The sequence below is a fragment of the Oncorhynchus mykiss genome, chromosome 14 (assembly GCF_013265735.2).
Source record: "Oncorhynchus mykiss isolate Arlee chromosome 14, USDA_OmykA_1.1, whole genome shotgun sequence".
Taxonomy (NCBI): Eukaryota; Metazoa; Chordata; class Actinopteri; order Salmoniformes; family Salmonidae; genus Oncorhynchus; species Oncorhynchus mykiss.
In genome coordinates, this window is record NC_048578.1 from 8,642,225 (window position 1) to 8,662,424 (window position 20,200).

General features: G+C 44.2%; 2 protein-coding genes across 2 annotated transcripts; both read right to left on the reverse strand.

Moving 5' to 3' along the window:
- Nucleotides 1-337: 337 nt before the first annotated feature.
- On the reverse strand, nucleotides 338-5,245 carry LOC110488721 (pre-mRNA-processing factor 19). Its single transcript, XM_021561044.2, has 16 exons — nucleotides 5,050-5,245; nucleotides 4,690-4,839; nucleotides 4,436-4,512; nucleotides 4,183-4,324; nucleotides 4,004-4,077; nucleotides 3,818-3,883; nucleotides 3,634-3,675; nucleotides 3,438-3,512; nucleotides 3,232-3,307; nucleotides 3,029-3,138; nucleotides 2,615-2,770; nucleotides 2,372-2,441; nucleotides 2,105-2,278; nucleotides 1,933-2,015; nucleotides 1,693-1,798; nucleotides 338-1,510 (listed from the first exon to the last, which is right to left on the reverse strand). The coding sequence occupies exons 1-16, from the start codon at nucleotides 5,066-5,068 to the stop codon at nucleotides 1,413-1,415; spliced, it is 1,518 nt and encodes a 505-aa protein (XP_021416719.1). The 5' UTR covers nucleotides 5,069-5,245; the 3' UTR covers nucleotides 338-1,412.
- A 64-nt stretch (nucleotides 5,246-5,309) lies between these two features.
- LOC110488720 lies at nucleotides 5,310-8,851 on the reverse strand. Its single transcript, XM_036942867.1, has 6 exons — nucleotides 8,543-8,851; nucleotides 7,389-8,268; nucleotides 7,091-7,272; nucleotides 6,608-6,703; nucleotides 6,411-6,530; nucleotides 5,310-6,310 (listed from the first exon to the last, which is right to left on the reverse strand). Exons 2-6 carry the CDS (start codon nucleotides 7,447-7,449, stop codon nucleotides 6,104-6,106), a joined length of 666 nt encoding a protein of 221 aa, XP_036798762.1. The 5' UTR covers nucleotides 7,450-8,268; nucleotides 8,543-8,851; the 3' UTR covers nucleotides 5,310-6,103.
- Between the last annotated feature and the right edge of the window lie 11,349 nt (nucleotides 8,852-20,200).

Sequence of the window (20,200 nt, forward strand, 5' to 3'; positions counted from 1 at the left end):
ACAGTAACCCAGTAGCAATTAGGGTTAAGGGCCCTGCTCAAGGGCATATCGACAGATTCACCTTGTCAGCTCAGGGAGTCTAACAGACAGATATTTCACCTTGGGGATTTGAACTAACAACCTTTTGGTTACTGGCCTAAAGCTCTAACCGCAAAGCTAATTCACCTAACCTCCTATATTAGATCTCCTAACCAGCTACGTTAATTATCTTAACCTGCTATACTAACAAACCATCATCATTATTACCACACCTGCCATTGCCCACCGATCAACCAAAGGCTCATTATAGATTAGTATAACAGAGAAATTATTCTTTTTTTATCCAGCCATGTCACCCTTTTCATTGTTTTATTTTTATATATAAAACATTGTCAATTTCAAACAGCTAGATGACCAACAGAGACAGGAAGTACAAAGCAGAGCACACGGTCTATTGGGATCAAAGTCATACTGGTGCCTCAGACAGGCTGAAACGACAACCTGAGGCATATACAATACATTCCACTGATCAAACAAATAGCTGGCTGTTACTACAAAAATAACTTGATTTATTGGAGGTGTACAAAAGGGAGGAAGGGAAAGGAGACCTTTGAATAAACACAGCAATATAGAGAATTGGCTGACACAATGTGAAAACAGTTACAACAAATTATATTTCAACAGCTGAGAGCTGTTGGTCTAACCACTGAAAGGAGAAGAACAGACGTCTGGACGTTCTTTAAGAAGAATACACGAATGGAAAAGTAAATACCGTAGCACCGGTTCCTCCACCCACTCCAGGATCCTAAATAACTACAGGTCAATTTTCAAAACGCTAAGTTCATAATCTGCTCGTAACTCTGACTAAAAAGCTCCTGCCTAGGCCAGAGGCGAGGTAAACAAGGCTTGCTGCCAGAGTAACAATTTCAGTTGAACGATTTGAATGAACAGTGAAACATCAAACAGCTATTTTTTTTTTAAATTTTAAAGATCACTGTGGCTTTTTAGCAACAATATTCAAAACGACTTACCTACTCCTAGGAAATACAGTAGAAAGTCTACATGGCCACTTGATTGTTTTTAGCAGCAGTTTAGACCAGAAACAGACACTTACGTTCACCGTACACTATATTCTCAGACGCTTAGCTAACGGTCGCGGCTAACACAAAACAAATGGAATATGTTTGCTAACGTTCGCAAACTATTTCCCTTATTGAACGCACCTCGGATAGGGATTCTGATCTCAGCAATACAAGAACATCAAATAAATCATAAGGATTCAACCGTCTAACCACTGGTCACCGGTCCATATTTCACAAAACGGATAGCTGTGTAGCAGAGTCAAAATGATCACACTGGTCTAGATTCGAGATTAGGCCTAACCAGAACCCTCCAATCTTATCCTCGCTCTCTTTCCATCTGTCTGTACTAATCTACAGGCTGTAGAACTTGAGGCTTCTGTCCATTCCAGCGGAGGAAAGGAATTGAGCATTGTCTCCGAATGCCAGCCCTGTCACCAGGCCAGAATGGTCTGGGAAAAAGAGGAAGAAAAATGTTTTAAAATATATATATGTTTAAGGTAACTCGGTGTAAGATGATGCATGCAATAGGACACTGAGTTTTTCCTAACCATGTGTACGTATGATTTGTACAGTGAGCACACAAGGTCTGATGAAAGTTGAGTTAAATATTCTGTTCAGTTGTTTTTCTCACCGCTGAAGTTGAGGACCTCTGACCACTGCTTGCAGATGTACACCCTGATGTCGGATCCACCCACAGCCAAGTACGTACCACTCTGATCAAACACCAGAGACTTAACCTGAGAGAGAGTAAATAAGATTCCAGTGAAAAACTCTGCAAGAAATAACCATGTTATTTGCCGTACATGAGCTAAATTTGTGAGAAGTTGACCCATATCTGTAGCTAACAGACTCCACAGTCTCTTATTCTCACCTCATAGTTGTTGTCCAGGGCGATGGTCTTGAAGTTCTTCAGTTTCCTCAGATCCCACAGCTTCACAGAGCTGTCCTGGGCACCTGGAGCACAGAGCGAGAGACTGGGTCAGGGAATCCATGAGAAATCCAACATTATTTACACTGTTTTGTGAGGTTGGAGAGCGACTGACCTGTAGCCAGGTAGTATCCGTTCTCAGAGAAGGCGATGGAGGTGACAGGGCCAGAGTGGCCGGGGAAGTTGGCCACGTTTGTGCGCTCCTTCAGATCCCAGATCTTGATCTGGGAGTCGGCGGTTCCCGTCCCGAAGATCAGACCGTCGGGGTGGAACTGAGCACAAGTCAGAGCTGAGGAGGAGGAGGGCAGAGATGAGACACAGACAAAAATAGTAACCCATCTTTCATGCCCATACGCATAGACCTGACCACAAACACACTTACCAACACCAGCAGCCTCATCTGTGACTTTGGTAAGGACTTGGCCAGTTTGGATATCCGAGAAGGCCCAGTACTGAGAAAGATAGAGAGGAATGCCGTGTTAACATACATCCACCAACACAAAGGTGCTGTTACATTTACTATTGACAACAGTGCAGCTGGTGCCATTCTAGTCAACGGACCAGTGGACTCAGGACTTCTAACAACATGCTGGACTCAGGTGTTCTACCAGTACAATGGACTTACCTGGTCTTCGGAAGAGCTGAGAAGGTAGTCCCCGGTTGCGTGAAGTGACAGCCCGGTCACACTCGCCTCGTGAGCTCGCACCACCTGGATACAGTTGCCCCCAGTCACAGACCACACCCGGATGGTGCTGTCTGGAGAGGCAGAGAACACCACAGACTGGAGAGGAAAGAAAGATGGAAAATACAAATAAAAGAAAAAAACTAAAGTGAGGAAGGAAATTAGGCAAGGGAGATTTACAAACTACAATACAGTACATTTTAAACCGGGGTATATAGATACCACAAATCAACTCATCTTTTAACTCTATTTTAATTTCACTGTATACATGATGTTGAAAAGTAGAATATAAAGCATAATTGAGTTAATTTCCATAAAACGTTAGGAGCTAGACAGGTGTATACACAGGTCTGTTACCTGGGAGGGGTGGTAGATGACAGAGGTGACCTTCTTGGTGTGACCCTTGAGGGTGGCAATGATCTGCTCCTCCTTCTTATCAAATACCACCACATTCTTATCAGCCCCACCTGGCAACACAAGACAATGACATTTGATTGATAGTTCTATTTAGATACGCAAGAAAAAGAGACGGAGAGAAAATAAAAAGCTGGGGTACTTACCAGTGAGTACTTTGTTGGTGTCTGAAGGACAGAGGTCCATACACAGGATTCCTGGGACACTGGCACTGTGAAGTCCCTGAGACATTCAAAAGACCATGGTCACTATATGGGCAGACAGACAGCTAAGGGCAACCTCATATAGCAGTGCTAAGCAGCACAGTCAGCCCCCTACAGGTTATTACAGTCCTACAGATAGTAGTACTCACAGCGTGGGAAGCCACTTGGCGGTACTTGCTCAGATCCTCAGCCCTGACCAGCTCCTCTGGCACGGTCTTTCCTCTCTGGTTAGGGAGAGAGCAAACATAAGGGACAAAATAAGTTTTTTAAAAGATTGAGTGGTTTATCATCCATCTCTGCAAGCCTACAACACATGACAGACATTTTCTTGAATGAACATCTTACCTTCTTTCGCTCTGTGGTAAGGACAGTAGCCTTATCTTGAAGCTGAAAACAGAAGAGTAGGAGCAGGAAAGAGACTAATGAGAATTCAATGAATCACAAATCAATTCTCATATTGAGAGGGTCTCAGAGTAATGAGAACACTAATCACAGGGGGTAAAAAGATTAAGAGGAAATTAGCTCTTACCTTCTGGATGATCTCTGGAGTCATTCCCACCTGCACACTAACCTCCATTGGTTCCCCACCAGCACCCTGAGAAAAGGAGGCAAAACAACAGAGAGAAGAATACTTAGAAAAGAGAAAACATCTATCCTCAATCTCTGATGGACAGGAATCCTGTTTAATGGATGGGAATCAGCGCTAATCACTCACCCCAGCGGCTGGCTGAGAGGCGGGCATAGACTGAGGGGCCACCAATCCGGCTTGGGGCTTGAGTGTGGCCAGGGCTGTTGAATGGGAGAATGGGCAAAGAGTAAGCATTTTGCCTTCACAGGTCAGTGAATGAGAGAAGGTGAGGAAGCGACTTCAGACTATAGAGATCCCTCTCTTACCCTCTCTGGCTGCAGTGACCTCCTTGGTAAGACGAGCAATGACTCTGCAGGCTGCATCATGCTGGTAGAGGGCGTGAGAGAGCTCCTGGCGAGTCGTCTGCAGCTGCTGCCTCAGAGTGAAGCTGTGCAACATGACCGCATCCTTGAAAGAGACAGAAGACATTAAGGGAAAGATTTAATAATACAGAGGAAGAGTATTCTATTGTAACACTGTCCACAGGTAGACTACAAACCAGTCTGCCTAGACACTCACCCACTCATCTTGCAGAGCCTTGAGTATGGCAGGGATACTGGTAGAAGAGGGAGCCTTTGGTCGGATAGGATGAGACACTGGGCAACAGAAGGCAGCACAACATTGATTCAAATCCATTACGAAAACATATCTTCGAATACATGGAACCTACTTAGGATTTCCTTCTAAGCCTAAACTAAAATCAGTACATAAATACATACTTGATGTAATTGATTCGACTGATTACGTTAACAGTCTATCCCCGCCCTGTTTACCTTTTATATCGATAAGTTGCTCCTCCGACAGTGGTTGGCTATTCATGGGATCCACTCCATTCTCTGCGATATACTTCTCGATCAGTCGGCGCTCGAACACCTGGTTAGACACCGGGGACACGCAAGGGTGCTCGGGGACCTCATTGGAAACTGAGTGGGGTAACATAAGTCGATACATACAATTGTTAGCTATTGTTTCATGGCTAGATAATATAACTAGTAAGCCACCATAAATACCATGTTGCAGAAAAGTGACAATGAATCAGTTACTAGCTCGCCAGTTAGCCACACTAACGTTAGCTAGCAGGGTGCTAGGTAAGCGATCTAGCTCATTCAACTTCAGAAGCATGTTCAACTTACTTGCGCAAACCAAAGACATATTTCAAGTGCACGTCCCTCTGTAGCTAAACACGATTTTTTTGTGTTACGCTTGATGGCAAACTATCTTAAAAGTCTTGCCTAAAAGGCAACTAATTCTGACTACTTTATTTTTGTTTTGTTCCAAGTTCGCACGCTGGCGTTTCATTGCCGCTTCGAAAACAATGCACGCTGGGATAGCATCAGTCCTCCAAAGCGAGCTCTTCTTCGTTCCCCCTCTGTCATGACTACGACAACTTTCATAACTAGAATGAATTCGTTTTATTTTCTCGAGCTTCATTCATTACTTGACTAACAAACCAATGATACGTTAATACACAAAACATTGGGAAAGGTATATGACTTCAAACATATTATAATCCATTCTATAAAACCTCAATCACAATATGAACACCTGGTGAAATAATGTAACCGTAATTGAATCATGTACATAATTTTATGGCAATCACAAACAATGTATATCTTATGTAAAGATATGTAATCTAATAAAAGTATATTTTTATTATTTTGTGTTAATTTACTTGTTTAATAGTAGGTAACACATGCAGTTAGATATGCTTTTAAAAAAAGAGGCAATTCCCACATTCTATTACAAAATCTGACAATTCCTCATCTCTTCTTTAACGTTGACATCTCTTCTCCATCCTAACATAACTTCCATATATTTACACATATATACAGTCATCTATAGCTTACAGTACAGGTTTAAATGTGTGGTCCTGAGGGTTCCTTGGTAGGTAGCAGAAAGTAATCAGCAGGTTGATTTTTGAAAACATTACCAATCCAGTTGTACAAAGGAGTGATATGCCAAAATGTAGGATATTGCTCATCTCATTCTTAAAAGGAATGATAATGACATGATAATAAAGAAATTATAGGAAGTAATACGCAATACCCAAACATATCCAAATAGGGTTCTGAAAGCGAAGGCACTATAATTACAAAATCACCCGTGAACAGTTTAACCATATCGCCCTCCACTATTTTCTCTCCGCCCGCTCTTTCTTTATCTCCATTCACTCCTCTTCTCTGTGCTCTATAAGAAGTTGAGTTTTTCAGAAGTGTAGACGCTGCAAGTCTCCAAGGTATCTGTGTCCAGTGGAAGTGTGGAGAAGTAGTCTTTCGCTTTGCTCTCCTTGTCTCCCTCTTTCTTGATCTGGAACTGGAAGCAGTCTTCAGATGAGTGGAGGCAGTCTGAGGTGCCAGCGATGGAAAAAGAGATCTCCCTCTCTCCGTCAGCAGTCTCATGAGAAGAGAGAGGGGGTCAATGATAAAAAGAAAGAGCAGAATATAACTTAATTGTCCATTGTGAGACAGAAAATAGAAACAGTGTGTGTATTTACCTCTTCACGAGGAGTGTGAGTAGTGGCAGTCTCAACTCTAAGTCTATCTGTCTCCTGTTGTCTCGTCCTCACTGGCTCAGGGGAGGGCTGTGGTGCACTGACCACGACAGGAATGTAACCCTGAGAAAGACACATAATATAGAAATCTATAATAATGGTGAAAAGAGCCTACATTTACAACTTCACCGCCTACCTACCGAATGTGTAGGTATGGGGCTCCATATTTTTGGCGTTACAATCTGCTTTGAATGACTGTAAATGCCAGAGGGCTGGAGACTGGGTGGACTGTAGTCCTGCAGATGACAAACAAAACAAGTATATAAATATAAATATTGCGTAGACAGACAGGGGAACGCACAGCGAAACAAACATGCAATCCACAGAGAAGCATGAAGCTATGTGACCACTGACCCAATTTAAATGTGTAAGGAACTGATGCAGGAGGAGATTCAAACTGGCGCAAAGGACTGGTTCTACTTTTACTCTGACACTGACAGAATTCTATAATATCACACAGTTGAAATGGATGGACAACATAGTACCATGACAACAGGCTCATTGCATTGCCCACACAAGCCCTCCGATAACCACTCATAACCCCACCATATTTCTTCTACCTACCAAGCTCACAAACATCTCTCACTCTACAGCTGTCAAGCTCATTCAGAACATCTCCTCACCTGGACATTGACTCTTGGAAGGTTAGATGCCGGTGTATGGTGACCTCTTAGGCCGTTGATTATCATAGCGAGGCTGCAGTTAGGGTAGCGCTTCATAAATAAGATGAAACCAGCCAAAGTCACAAACATGCCAGAAGGAACGCTGATGGACTTGAGAACTGCTCTCCATCTAGCAGTCTTATCTGGAAAGAGAAAAAGGAAGGGAGAAAGAGTGAGTGAGCGGGGAGATCAAGAAAGATATCTCTGCATCATGTAAAGGGAAAAGCTCCTGCTCACTCACACACACACTGTCACTCACCGACCACATGGAGAATGGTGGATGACACCAGGTTGCCGCCCTGATCTCGGATCTCATACATCCCATCATGCTTTGCACTCAGCCTGGTGATGACCACCTCGTTGACAGTCCCGTTTCTCCCCAGAGAGAGGAGGCCCCAGTACCGGGGGTCCTGGTCCACAATCTGGCCATCCTTGATCAGCTGCACGGGGCGAGAGTACCGGGACTCAAGGGGCACATTGGAGGGATTGGAGAGGTGCAGGGACGGGGTAAAAATGAGGTGGACATGAGAGACAGGGAGAAAAAGGGGAAGGTTTAGAGACTCCTTGAAGAAGCGGATGACATTGAAGTTGTGCCCTGCACCCACACAGGGGATAATGAGAGAGAGAGAATTGGAAAGAGTTTAAAGGAAAAGAAAAAGGAGAAATGAAGGAGGGGACATGAGGACGATGAGGGGCATCAGGATGAAAGAAAGAATCAGATACAACTAAGAGTCAGTTTGGACTGTATGTCAGATCTAATATCGCAATCTCTTCTCTCCTGGCCTCCGATCCCATCTCCCGTTTCATTTCGCTCTCCCCTTCATCCAGATCTCTTTGATCTTTCTAGTGCTCACCATTGACAATCAATTTGCTGCGGGAGATTACTTTCCCATTCTCGTCTCGGAGGGTGTAGTTTCCCTGGTCTGCCTGGGTCACCCTCTCTGCCACCCAGACCCTCCCACTTGACCCTAGCCTCCCCCGGCCCGCCTCGCTGGTCTCAGGGTCCATCCGGTTCCACAGTAATACCGTCTGGGAGTCAGAGGGGGAGCCCCGGGGAGAGAACTCCAGCACGGAGACATATTTAGGGATGTTGTGCTGAAAGGTTTCCCCATAGCCCAGACGGAAGGTTTTTATACATTCTGAGAAAGGGTGAAAGAAAGCAAAACAGAGATTATCTTGAGAGTTATACAATGTTTCAAGATTCATACAATCAATTTCAACAGATACAATGAATTATTATACAATATCATAGAGAAAGAGAGAGACAGAATAGAGCAAGAAATAGATTTTAAAAAATAGACAACGAAATGAAGAGAGGTATTCCCTGCGGCAGAGTTTTTTAAATATATATATTTTTTTATTTAACTAGGCAAGTCAGTTAAGAACAAATAATTATTTACAATGACGGCCTACCTCGGCCAAACCCTAACCACGCTGGGCCAACTGTGCGTCGCCCTATGGGACTCTCAATCAACGCTGGTTGTGATACAGCCTGGAATCAAACCAGGGTCTGTAGTGATGCCTCTAGCACTGAGATGCAGTGCCTTCGACCACTGCGCCACTCGGGAGCCCCTGAGCCCCTGTACCTGAGACAGTGAGGCGAACGGTCTCATAGGTGAATCCAGAGGACAGTTTGATAGAGTAGAGCCCCTGGTCACGGTGTGTGACGTCATTCAGCAGCAACGTCCTATCTTTCGTCCACTTAAACCGCAGGTCCTTCAACTACAAACACACAATAGTGTTTAGCATAGAAGAACACACACACACTTAAACACATGTTATGTTCTTCTATCCTTGTGGGGATCTAAAATTAATTTCCATTCAAAATTATATTTTCCCTGAACCTAACCCCCAACCCCTTACACTAATTCTAACCATAACCCTGAACTTAACACCTAAACTTAAAATAGCCTTTTTCCTCATGGGGATGTAGGAAATGTCCCCACAAGGGAGAATGTTTTACTATCAGTGTGGGGACATTTGGGGATTTGAGGTCCCCACAAGGATAGAAGAACCAACCCACACACACACACACACACACACATAACCTACGTTGTTGTTCTCCAGAAGCACTCTTCTTGGTCCTGGAGGGTAGCTGGGGGTAAAGGTCACGATTCTTGACCCTGAGTAGACCGGCAGGCGGAACTCTCGACCAGAACACACTATCTGTAAGTCTTCATTCCAACCTGAAAAAAGAGGGACAAATAGAGTGAGTTATGGGAGGAGGGAGGAGGACATGGCCAGACATTATCAAAAGAAAGTACAGAATTTTTCACATCCATGTGTGACTTTTTGTGAGATAACAACAATGACATTGGGCCTACCCAAAGAGAAAGCTAGGGGGAGAGAGAGAGAGATTGGAGTCAAATGAAATTCTTCCAACATATTACTACTGTAAAGTAATCATGGGTTAAACAACCATCTACAACTGGATGCAAATGCTATGATACTAAAATGGCAAAAAGTCCAACTCACCCAAAGAGACAGGGATGCTGAGAAGGGCACTCACTAGGATATAGAGGTGCATGTTCTGAGGACAGACACAAGACAGCTGTAGAGAGACACCCACTGAGTCAGGGGGGTTGGCAGCAGTCTATAGATCAGGCATCATCAACTAGATTCAGCCGCAGGCAGATTTTTTCTTCAGCAATGGTCTGGGGGCCAGAAGATAATTACATATAATTTGTAGACTGCAAATAGACCGCAAGGGATGGGGGTGGGGGGTGGGGGGGTGGCAACGATGATGATTATGAACATGGTCTTTTGCCTGCTAATGAACGAAGAAAACGATGACAACAATAATGTCTAATGTAACTGGCCCCTCTTACAGTACAGTACTGGCCCCAGCTTGCCCCCCCCCAGTTGAAATGGTCTAGAATTGCCACTGAATTGTCATTCAGCCCTACTCCCCACAATTACCGAGCCAGTAAACACCGTTCACCATCAATCAACTTCACAAGAGGGTGCTAATACTCTCGATTTAGAACGTTGCACTGCTCCTAATTCTACACTACCTGTGATACAATATTAATTGAACAATTTTAGTATTAGGCAATTATCGACAGCACACAACAACATATTTTACAGTTAGCTATTTACTTAATCTACATTTATTGGAATCAACATGGAGAAAAGTATGTATTATATGCCTACATTTGCACTCACCTATGCACGACAGCAAAACACAATACCCTATTATTATTTTATATTATTAACTGTATTGCAAGCCCATATAATGGATGATCACAGCAGCGTTAAGATCATTAACTGCTTCTTCGTCTGCTATGCGCATGAGCGAGGTTTGCGTCCTTTGCTGCTACTTGTTGTAGTGAAGCGTTCCTTGTCGCATTAAAAAAAACTGATTTCACACAACGCCCGGGGACTGTTGCAAATCGCAATCTTCTAAAACGCGCAACGCCACTTTACAAATATGACCCGAAACACTGCCAAAGTGATTGGCAGATTATTTGATCTATAAATCACCCCACGTGCAGATATTGGGTTTATGATATTATATACAGCGCATGCAGGACTGGACCCAACTGGATGTCTCTTCTAGGCTACAGTCTACGGAGAGTTCTCAAGAAGATGCTGTTTCTCCTGGTATTGCTGAGCGCTTCATTTACCTGTATGGGTGAGTATAGTGCCATCTATAGGACTACTTTGTACCCCTCTCTCTCTTTCTCTTTCACACACACACACACACACACACGCCTATCTCTGCTTGCCTCTTGTCTTTACATACAGTACCTTCTGTCTCTATGCGACATGTAAAGTGTTGGTCCCATTTTTCATGAGCTAAAATAAAAGATCCCAGAAATGTTTCCAAATGCACAAAAAGCTTATTTTTCTCAAATTGTGCGCACACATTTGTTTACTGTTAGTGAGCATTTCTCATTTGCCAAGATAATCCATCCACCTGACAGGTGTTGCATATCAATAAGCTGTTTAAACAGCATGATCATTACACAGGTGCACCTTGTGCTGGGAAAAATAAAAGACCACTCTAAATTGTGCAGTTTTGTCATACAAAACAATGCCACAGATGTCTCAAGTTTTGATGGAACGTGCAATTGGCATGCTGACTGCAGGAATGTCCAACAGAGCTGTTGCCAGAGAATTTAATGTTAATTTATCTACCATAAGCCGCCTCCAACGTCGTTTTAGAGAGTTTGGCAGGACATCCAGCTGACCTCACAACCACAGACCACATGTAATCACACAAGCCCAGGACTTCTACATTGAGACCACCGCATATTTGTAGGGAGTGGCATACCAGGAAGTGCTCCCCCTACACTAAAAGCCATTCTACACAACTCTTTATTAATTGTGAAAAAAGGGTAAACAGACTTTGGAAGGTGACTAAACTAATCATGCTCAAGAAGACTAGCGCCGTCCTCGCGCGACCTCAGCCCAGGGCAGTGGTTCCCATCATATCCTCTCACATACGGTCACAGGACAAACATTTAGTCAAACCACTCTCCTTCAGATTTTTATACATTTATGTTGACATTTTAACTCAATTTAATACTTTTCTCAGGGTATGAGCTGCCTTCACATTTTATCTTTTGAAATTGGATTTTTGATGTTTATGCTTTGGAACATTGCCTGTTTAATTGATCAACTTTTTGTTCATGTCCTCTCTCTGCTAATGGAGGTGGTTATCTCATGTTATTGCCAATCCACTCAGTCAAGGAATTGAGGAGAAGAAGTAGAAGAAGGTATCAAAATCATTCAAATGTATTTTATAAAGCCCTTATTACTTAATGAGAATAGAATAGAAAAGTCAAAGCATTGAACATTACCTAACTGGCTGTTACTCTGTGTGCCTTGTAGGATGCCGTCGGAGAAGATGGCTGACGTTTTACCTAACCAAATGTGTTTTTTGTTAATAACTCATTTTTTAACTTATTTTGTACACAATGTTGCTGCTACCGTCTCTTATGGCAGAAAATAACTTCTGGACATCAGAACAACGATTACTCACCACGAACTGGCAGAAATGTTTTTTTCCTTTAACGAGTCCGACGAGACCGACATGAAGGGCATACTGCTTTCATGGGAACAGGCCCAAATCACAGTAATTTGCGTGAAGAGAAGACGGAGAAAAGAGGACAGAGGTCGGGCTGCCTTCTGAGAATTCGTAGGTGATCGAATAAACCCCTACTGCCTTCCGTTCTACTAGCTAACATGCAATCATTGGAAAATAAAATCGACGACCTACGATGAAAATTAAACTACCAACTGGACATTAAAAACTGTAATATCTTATGCTCCATGGAGTCGTGGCTAAACGACGACATTATCAACATACAGCTGGCTGGTTATACACTATATCGGCAGGATAGAACAGTGGCGTCTGGTAAGACAAGGGGGTCAGACTATGTATAATTGTAAACAACAACTGGTGCACGATATCTAAGGAAGTCTCAAGGTTTTGCTTGCCTGAGGTAGAGTATGTCATGATAAGCTGTAGACCACACTATCTGTATTTTTTGTAGCTGTCTACATACCACCACAGACCGATGCTGGCACTAAGACCACACTCAATGAGCTGTATTCTGCCATAAGCAAACAGGAACACGCTCATCCAGAAGCGGTGCTCCTAGTGGCCGGGGAAATTTAATGCAGGGAAACTTAAATCCGTTTAACCAAATTTCTATCAGCATGTTAAATGAGCAACCAAAGGGAAAAAAAAACTCTAGACCACCTTTCCTCCACACACAGAGACGCGTACAAAGCTCTCCCTCACCCTCATTTGGCAAATCTGACCATAATTACATCCTCTTGATTCCTGCTAACTAGCAACAATTAAAGCAGGAAGCACCAGTGACTTGGTCAATAAAAAAAGTGGCCAGATAAAGCAGATGCTTAACTACAGGATTGTTTTGCTAGCACAGACTGGAATATGATCAGGGATTCTTCCGATGGAATTGAGGAGTACAACACAACATTCATTGGCTTCGTCAATAAGGACATCAATGACATCATCCCCACAGTGACCATACTTACATACCCCAACCAGAAGCCATGGATTACAGGCAACATCTGCACTGAGCTAAAGGCTAGAGCTGCCGCTTTGAAGGAGCGGGACTCTAACCTGGAAGCTTATAAGAAATCCCGCTATGCCCTCCAACGAACCATCAAACAGGCAAAGCGTCAATACAGGACTAAGATCGAATCATACGACATCGGCTCCGCCGGTCGTCGGATGTGGCAGGGCTTGCAAACCATTACAGACCACAAAGGGAAGCACAGCCAAGGGCTGCCCAGTGACACAAACCTACCAGACGAGCTGAACTACTTAACATAACATAACATTGAAACATGCATGAGAGTACCAGCTGTTCCGGACGACTGTGTGATCACGCTCTCCGCAGCCAATGTGAGTAAGACCTTTAAACAGGTCAACATTCACAAGGCCGCAGGGCCAGACGAATTACTAGGACGTGTACTGCGAGCTTGCGCTGACCAACTGGCAAGTGTCTTCACTGACATTTTATACCTCTGTAATACAAACATGTTTTAAGCAGACCACCATAGTCCCTGTGCCCAAGAACACTAAGGTAACCTGCCTAAATGACTACCGACCCGTAGCAATCACGTCTGTAGCCATGAAGTGCATTATCCCAGAAACCCTGGACCCAATCCAATTTGCATACTGCCAAATCCACATATGATGCAATCTCTATTGCATTCCACACTGCCCTTTCCCATCTGGACAAAAGGAACACCTTTTGCTATTCATTGACTACAGCTCAGTGTTCAACACCATAGTGCCTTCAAAGCTCATCAATAAGCTAAGGACCCTGCGAATAAACACCCTCCTCTGCATCTGGATCCTGGACTTCCTGACGGGCCTCCCCCAGGTGGTAAGGGTAGGTAACAACACATCCGCCACGCTGATCTCCAACACAAGGGCCACTCCTGTACTCCCTGTTCACTCATGACTGCACGGCCAAGCACAACTCCAACACCATCATTAAATTTGCCGACAACGACGAGACAGCCTATAAGGAGGAGGTCAGAGACCTGGCTGTGTGGTGCCAGGACAACAACCTCTCCCTCAATGTGATCAAGACAAAGGAGATGATTGTGGACTACAGGAAAAGGAGGACCGAGCACGCCCCCATTCTCATCGACGGGGCTGTAGCGGAGCAGGTTGAGCGCTTCAAGTTCCTTTGTGTCCACATCACCAACAAACTAACATGGTCCAAGCACACCAAGACAGTGGTGAAGAGGACACATCGAGAGCATCCTGACGGGTTGCATCACTGCCTTGGCAACTGCTCGGCCTCCGACCACAAGGCACTACAGAGGGTAATGCGTACAGACCAGTACTGGGGCCAAGCTTCCTGCCATCCAGGACCTCTATACCAGGTAGTGTCACAGGAAGGCCCTAAAAATCAAAGACTCCAGCAACCCTAGTCATAGACTGTTCTCTGCTACCTCACGGAAAGCGGTACCAGAGCGCCAAGTCTAGGTCTAAGAGGCTTCTAAACAGCTTCTACCCCCCCCCAAGCCATAAGACTCCTGAACATCTAATCAAATGGCTACTTAGACTATTTGCATTGTCCCCCCCTTTTATGCCGCTGCTACTCTCCTACTCTCTGTTATTATCTATGAATAGTCCCTTTAATAACTCTAACAAACACGTACAAATTTACCTCAATTACCTCGAAGAACCGGTGCCCCCTGTATATAGTCTCACTATTGTTATTTTACTGCTGCTCTTTAATTACTTGTTCCTTTTATTTCTTATTCTTATCCATATTTTTTAAACTGCATTGTTGGTTAGGGGCTTGTAAGTAAGCATTTCACAGTAAGGTTTACACCTGTTGTATTCAGAGCATGTGACTAATAAATATATTTAATTCTATAGCCTCTTCTGTCCAGTTGCCTTTCTGTGTAAATGTTCCATTTTCCAAACTCTGAACTACCAAATGAGAGGATGTAGGAATATATATGTATATATGTGTATATATACATATATGTGTATTTTTGGGAATTTGTGAACTTATTTGCATACAACTGTAGTGCAACGTTGCCTCTACAGTATTATATAATTTCTTATCATGAATACTGCTTTTATTCAATCTTTTCTGTGATGACAACTGAAAGTATAAGCATTGTGGCAAGTATTCAAGCATTTGCCTTTTTTTTAAAGGTATCATTTATGTTTATAGAATAGAATGTTTTATCAATTTATTATATTATTTGTATGTAAAAAATAAAAAATAAAACACCAATGCATAGTTTATTAGTTGACTTGTGTCTAATAAACACTACTTTCTGTGATTTGTTTTGTTTGGGTGTGGTCAGATTAGGGTTGCAAAGAGAGGGTATATTACTGGAAACTTTAGTTTACCAGTAAACTACCAGCGTTTTGGTAGCTTTCAAGGATTTTATGTAATCTATCATAAGCAATCTAGTGGTCCTTTTGGGTACTTCAGATTTTTTAAAGGTGTGTGTAAAATATTTCACGTTTCTAAATAAGATGATTTCCTAATAAAAAATGTTAATGACAATGCTGTAAAACAATATCCTAAATATAACCCATCAGCTTAGTGTATGCCATTGGTGTTTAATATGAGGGTTTCAATATGAAACATCCTTTATATATTTTTAAACATTTATTTATTTTACTATGTCAGTATGTATTTGTTAGTGCCGTGTCCTCAGAGCATGCGCAGAGCAGCTGGCTAGTGTGTTTACGGACATATTCAATCAATCCCTTTCCCAGTCTGCTGTCCCCACATGCTTCAAGATGTCCACCATTGTTCCTGTTCCCATGAAAGCTAAGGTAACTGAACTATCGCCCCATAGCACTCACTTCTGTCATCATGAAGTGCTTTGAGAGAGTAGTCAAGGATCATATCACCTCCACCCTACCTGTCACCCTAGACCCACACCAATTTGCTTACCGCCCCAATAGGTCCACAGACGACGCAATCGCCATCACACTGCACACTGCCCTATCCCACCTGGACAAGAGGAATGCCTATGTAAGAATGCTGGTCATTGACTACAGCTCAGCATTCAACACCATAGTACCCTCCAAATTCTTCTTTGAGCTTGAGACCCTGGGTCTCGAACCTGCCCTGTGCATCTGGGTCCTGAACTTCCTGACGGGCCGCCCCCAGGTGGTGAAGGTAAGAAACAACATCTCGACTCCACTGATCCTCAACACTGGGGCCCCACAAGGGTGCGTTCTCAGCCCCCTCCTGTACTCCCTGTTCACCCACAACTGCGTGGCCATGCACGCCTCCAACTCAATCAAATCAAATCCAAGTTTATTTGTCACGTGCGTCGAATACAACAGGTGTAGACCTTACTGTGAAATGTTTACTTTCAGGCTCTACCCAATAGTGCAAAATAGGTGTTAGGTGAACAATAGGTAAGTAAAGAAATAAAACAACAGTAAAAAGACAGGCTATATACAGTAGTGAGGCTATAAAAGTAGCGAGGCTACATACAGACACTGGTTAGTCTGGCTGATTGAGGTAGTATGTACATGTAGATATGGTTAAAGTGACTATGCATATATGATGAACAGAGAGTAGCAGTAGCGTAAAAGAGGGATTGGCGGGTGGTGGGTGGCGGGACACAATGCAGATTGCCCGGTTAGCCAATGTGCGGGAGCACTGGTTTGTCGGCCCAATTGAGGTAGTATGTACATGAATGTAGAGTAAAAGTTACTATGCATATCTGATAAACAGAGAGTAGCAGCCGTGTAAAAAGAGGGGTTGGGGGGGGGAGGGCACACAATGCAAATAGCCCGGGTAGCCATTTGATTACCTGTTTAGGAGTCTTATGGCTTGGGGATAAAAACTGTTGAGAAGCCTTTTTGTCCTAGACTTGGCACTCCGGTATCACTTGCCATGCGATAGTAGAGAGAACAGTCTATGACTGGAGTGGCTGGGGGTTTAAATTTTTTTGTTAGGGCCTTCCTCTGACATCCCCTGGTGTAGAGGTCCTGGATGGCAGGCAGCTTAACCCCAGTAATGTACTGGGCCGTACGCACTACCCTCTGTAGTGCCTTGCGGTCAGAGGCTGAGCAATTGCGGCACCAGGCAGTGATGCAGCTCTCGATGTTGCAGCTGTAGAACCTTTTGAGGATCTCAGGAGCCATGCCAAATATTTTTAGTTTCCTGAGGGGGAATAGGCTTTGTCGTGCCCTCTTCAAGTCTGTCGTGCCCAATCATCAAGCATACAGTGGTAGGATTACCAACAACGAGACAGCCTACAGGGAGGAGGTGAGGGCCCTCGGAGTGTGATGTCAGGAAAATAACCTCTCACTCAATGTCAGCAAAACAAAAGAGATGATTGTGGACTCCAGGAGTCATCATTCAATAAAGTAGAGTTTAGCTACTCGTTGGATAACTCCATGTCTGTAAGAATTGTAGTCACATATTTGAATCCTCTGCAGCACATCTGTCAGCATTGGAGTGCAATTGTCACAACTGCATCCATTCTGTTGATCCTGGGGATGGGACTTCCGGCTGCTGTTGCGGCCTCAGTTTCTAAAACAGCGGCTGCCATCTTAAGCTCAATTTTCCAATATTTTTTGGGTAAGAATCAAATAAATAAGGTTCGACAACATCGACACCCCTCAAGTAAGATACTCTTCCTCGTGCCTCAACTCTATCGTCGTCAGACATGTTCTTGGTTTGTAACGCATATGCTGGGAGTCAGGAAGCAGGTGCAGAAGGTGAGTTTAATCATAAGAAAAAGGCAGATAAACAAAACAGGATAAGCACCCTGAATGTGACAAAACCAATACTGCCTGATGAATGAGGCTACTAAGGAGCTGGATTAGGCGTGACAGTAACCACCTCCTAACGTCTGGCTCCAGCCACAGGACGATGCCGGCCAGGAGGATGGCCTCGAGGGCGAGGAGTGGGCTGGTCCTGGCAGTAGAGATGGACATCTCTGACAATGTTAGGGTCCAGGATGTTGGCCGCTTGGACCAAATAGCACTGCTCTGGGCCTTACCCCTCCCAGTTCACCAGGTACTGGAGCCGACCCCCATGACGTCGGGAGTTCAGGAGGGACCTAACAGCATAGGTGGGGGTCCCATCGGTGTCCAGGGTAGACGGAGGGGTGTTGCGGGGGACGGCACCAGCCAGGGGACCAGGAACCACCGGCCTGAGGAGTGAACATAACATAAAAAGAGGGTGAGATCCAGTAGTTGATGGGGGAATTGTAAACGTATATATTACCTCATTGACCCCCCAGAGGACCTTGAATGGCCCACAAACTGGGGGCTCAGCTTCCAGCAGGGCAGGTGGAGAGGGAGGTTCCTGGATGAGAGTCAGACTCGATGCTGGAACACGGGAGCCTCACTGCGGTGGCGGTCCACCTGCTCCTTCTGGCGGTGGACGGCACTTTGGGGTCCACCCACGCAAACAGTGTGGTGAAGGAGGCTCAACATCGCTTCTCAGAAGGCTGAAGAAATGTGGCTTGTCACCTAAAACTTTTACAGATGCACAATTGAGAGCACCCTGTCGGGCTGTATCACCGCCTGGTACAGCAACTGCACCTCCCACAATTGCAAGCCTCTCCAGAGGGTGGTGCGGTCTGCACAACGCATCAGCGGGGGTAAACTACCTACCTGCCCTACAGGACACCTACAGCACCCGATGTCACAGGAAGGCCAAAAAGATCGTCAAGGACAACAACCACCCTAGCCACTGCCTGTTCACCCTGCTACCATCCAGAAGGCGAGGTCAGTAGAGGTGCATCAAAGCTGGGACTGAGAGACAGAAGCTGTTTTTCAATCTCAAGGCCATCAGACTGTTAAACAACCATCACTAACACAGAGAGGCTGCTGCCTACATACAGACTTGAAATCATTGGCCACTTTAATAAATGGATCACTAATCACTTTAAAAATGTTTACATATCTTGCATTACTCATATGTACAGTTGAAGTCAGAAGTTTACATACACTTAGGTTGGAGTCATTTAAACTCATTTTTCAACCCCTCAACAGATTTCTTGTTAACAAACTAAAGTTTTGGTAAGTCGGTTAGAACATCTACTTTGTGCATGACACAAGTCATTTTTCCAACAATTGTTTACAGTTGGTCTGAAGTTTACATACACTAAGTTGACTGTGCCTTTAAACAGCTTGGAAAATTCCAGAAAATGTCATGGCTTTAGAAGCTTCGGATAGGCTAATTGACATCATTTGAGTCAATTGGAGGTGTACCTGTGGATGTCTTTCAAGGCCTACCTTCAAACTAAGTGCCTCTTTGCGTGACATCATGGGAAAATCAAAAGAAATCAGCCAAGACCTCAGAATTTTTTGTTGTTGACCTCTACAAGTCTGGTTCATCCTTGGGAGCAATTTCCAAATGCCTGAAGGTACCGTGTTCATTTGTACAAACAATAGTACGCAAGTATTAACACCACGCAGCCGCCATACCGCTCAGGAAAGAGACCCGTTCTGTCTCCTAGAGATGAATGTACTTTGGTGCAAAAGGGCAAATCAATCCCAGAAGAACACCAAAGGACCTTGTGATGATGCTGGAGGAAACTGGTACAAAAGTATCTATATCTGTCAATGGTGTGTGTACTGGGAGAGGAGTCAGGTGCAGGAGTCAGGGAGTTGTGAACAGGCACACACTTCATTTAGGCAGGAGAAACCAACACTGCGTCGAAACCTCCAGCCAATAGGCAAAGTGCAAAACGCGCACACAGTCACAATAATTATGTACAAACAAATAACCATACCTCGTGACAATAAACGGAATAAACGAACACCAGTGTAGCGTGTCAAAATTGACACGTAACACAAAACAATTTCACACAAAGACATGAGGGGGAACAGAGGAATAAATTAATGTATTGTGATTGGGGAATGAAAACCAGGTGTGCAGGGAACAAGACAAATGAAAATTGGAGCGGCGATGGCTAGAAAGCCGGTGACGTTGACCGCCGAACGCCGCCCGAACAAGGAGAGGAGCCGATTTCGGCGGAAGACGTGACATTATCCACAGTAAAACAAGTTCTATATCGAGATAACCTGACAGGGCGCTCAGCAAGGATGAAGCCACTGCTCCAAAA

Excerpts from the sequence above, each read along its gene's own strand:
- LOC110488721 (XM_021561044.2), bottom strand. Across the intron at positions 3,513-3,633 it reads TTACCACAGAGCGAAAGAAG|AGAGGAAAGACCGTGCCAGA; the intron begins GTAAGATGTTCA and ends CTCCCTAACCAG. Across the intron at positions 2,442-2,614 it reads TCAGCTCTTCCGAAGACCAG|TACTGGGCCTTCTCGGATAT; the intron begins GTAAGTCCATTG and ends TATCTTTCTCAG.
- LOC110488720 (XM_036942867.1), bottom strand. The coding sequence starts at position 7,449 with ATGTATGAGATCCGAGATCAGGGCGGCAACCTGGTGTCATCCACCATT. Across the intron at positions 6,704-7,090 it reads TTCCAAGAGTCAATGTCCAG|GACTACAGTCCACCCAGTCT; the intron begins GTGAGGAGATGT and ends TGTCATCTGCAG. Across the intron at positions 6,311-6,410 it reads CTCACACTCCTCGTGAAGAG|ACTGCTGACGGAGAGAGGGA; the intron begins GTAAATACACAC and ends TCTTCTCATGAG.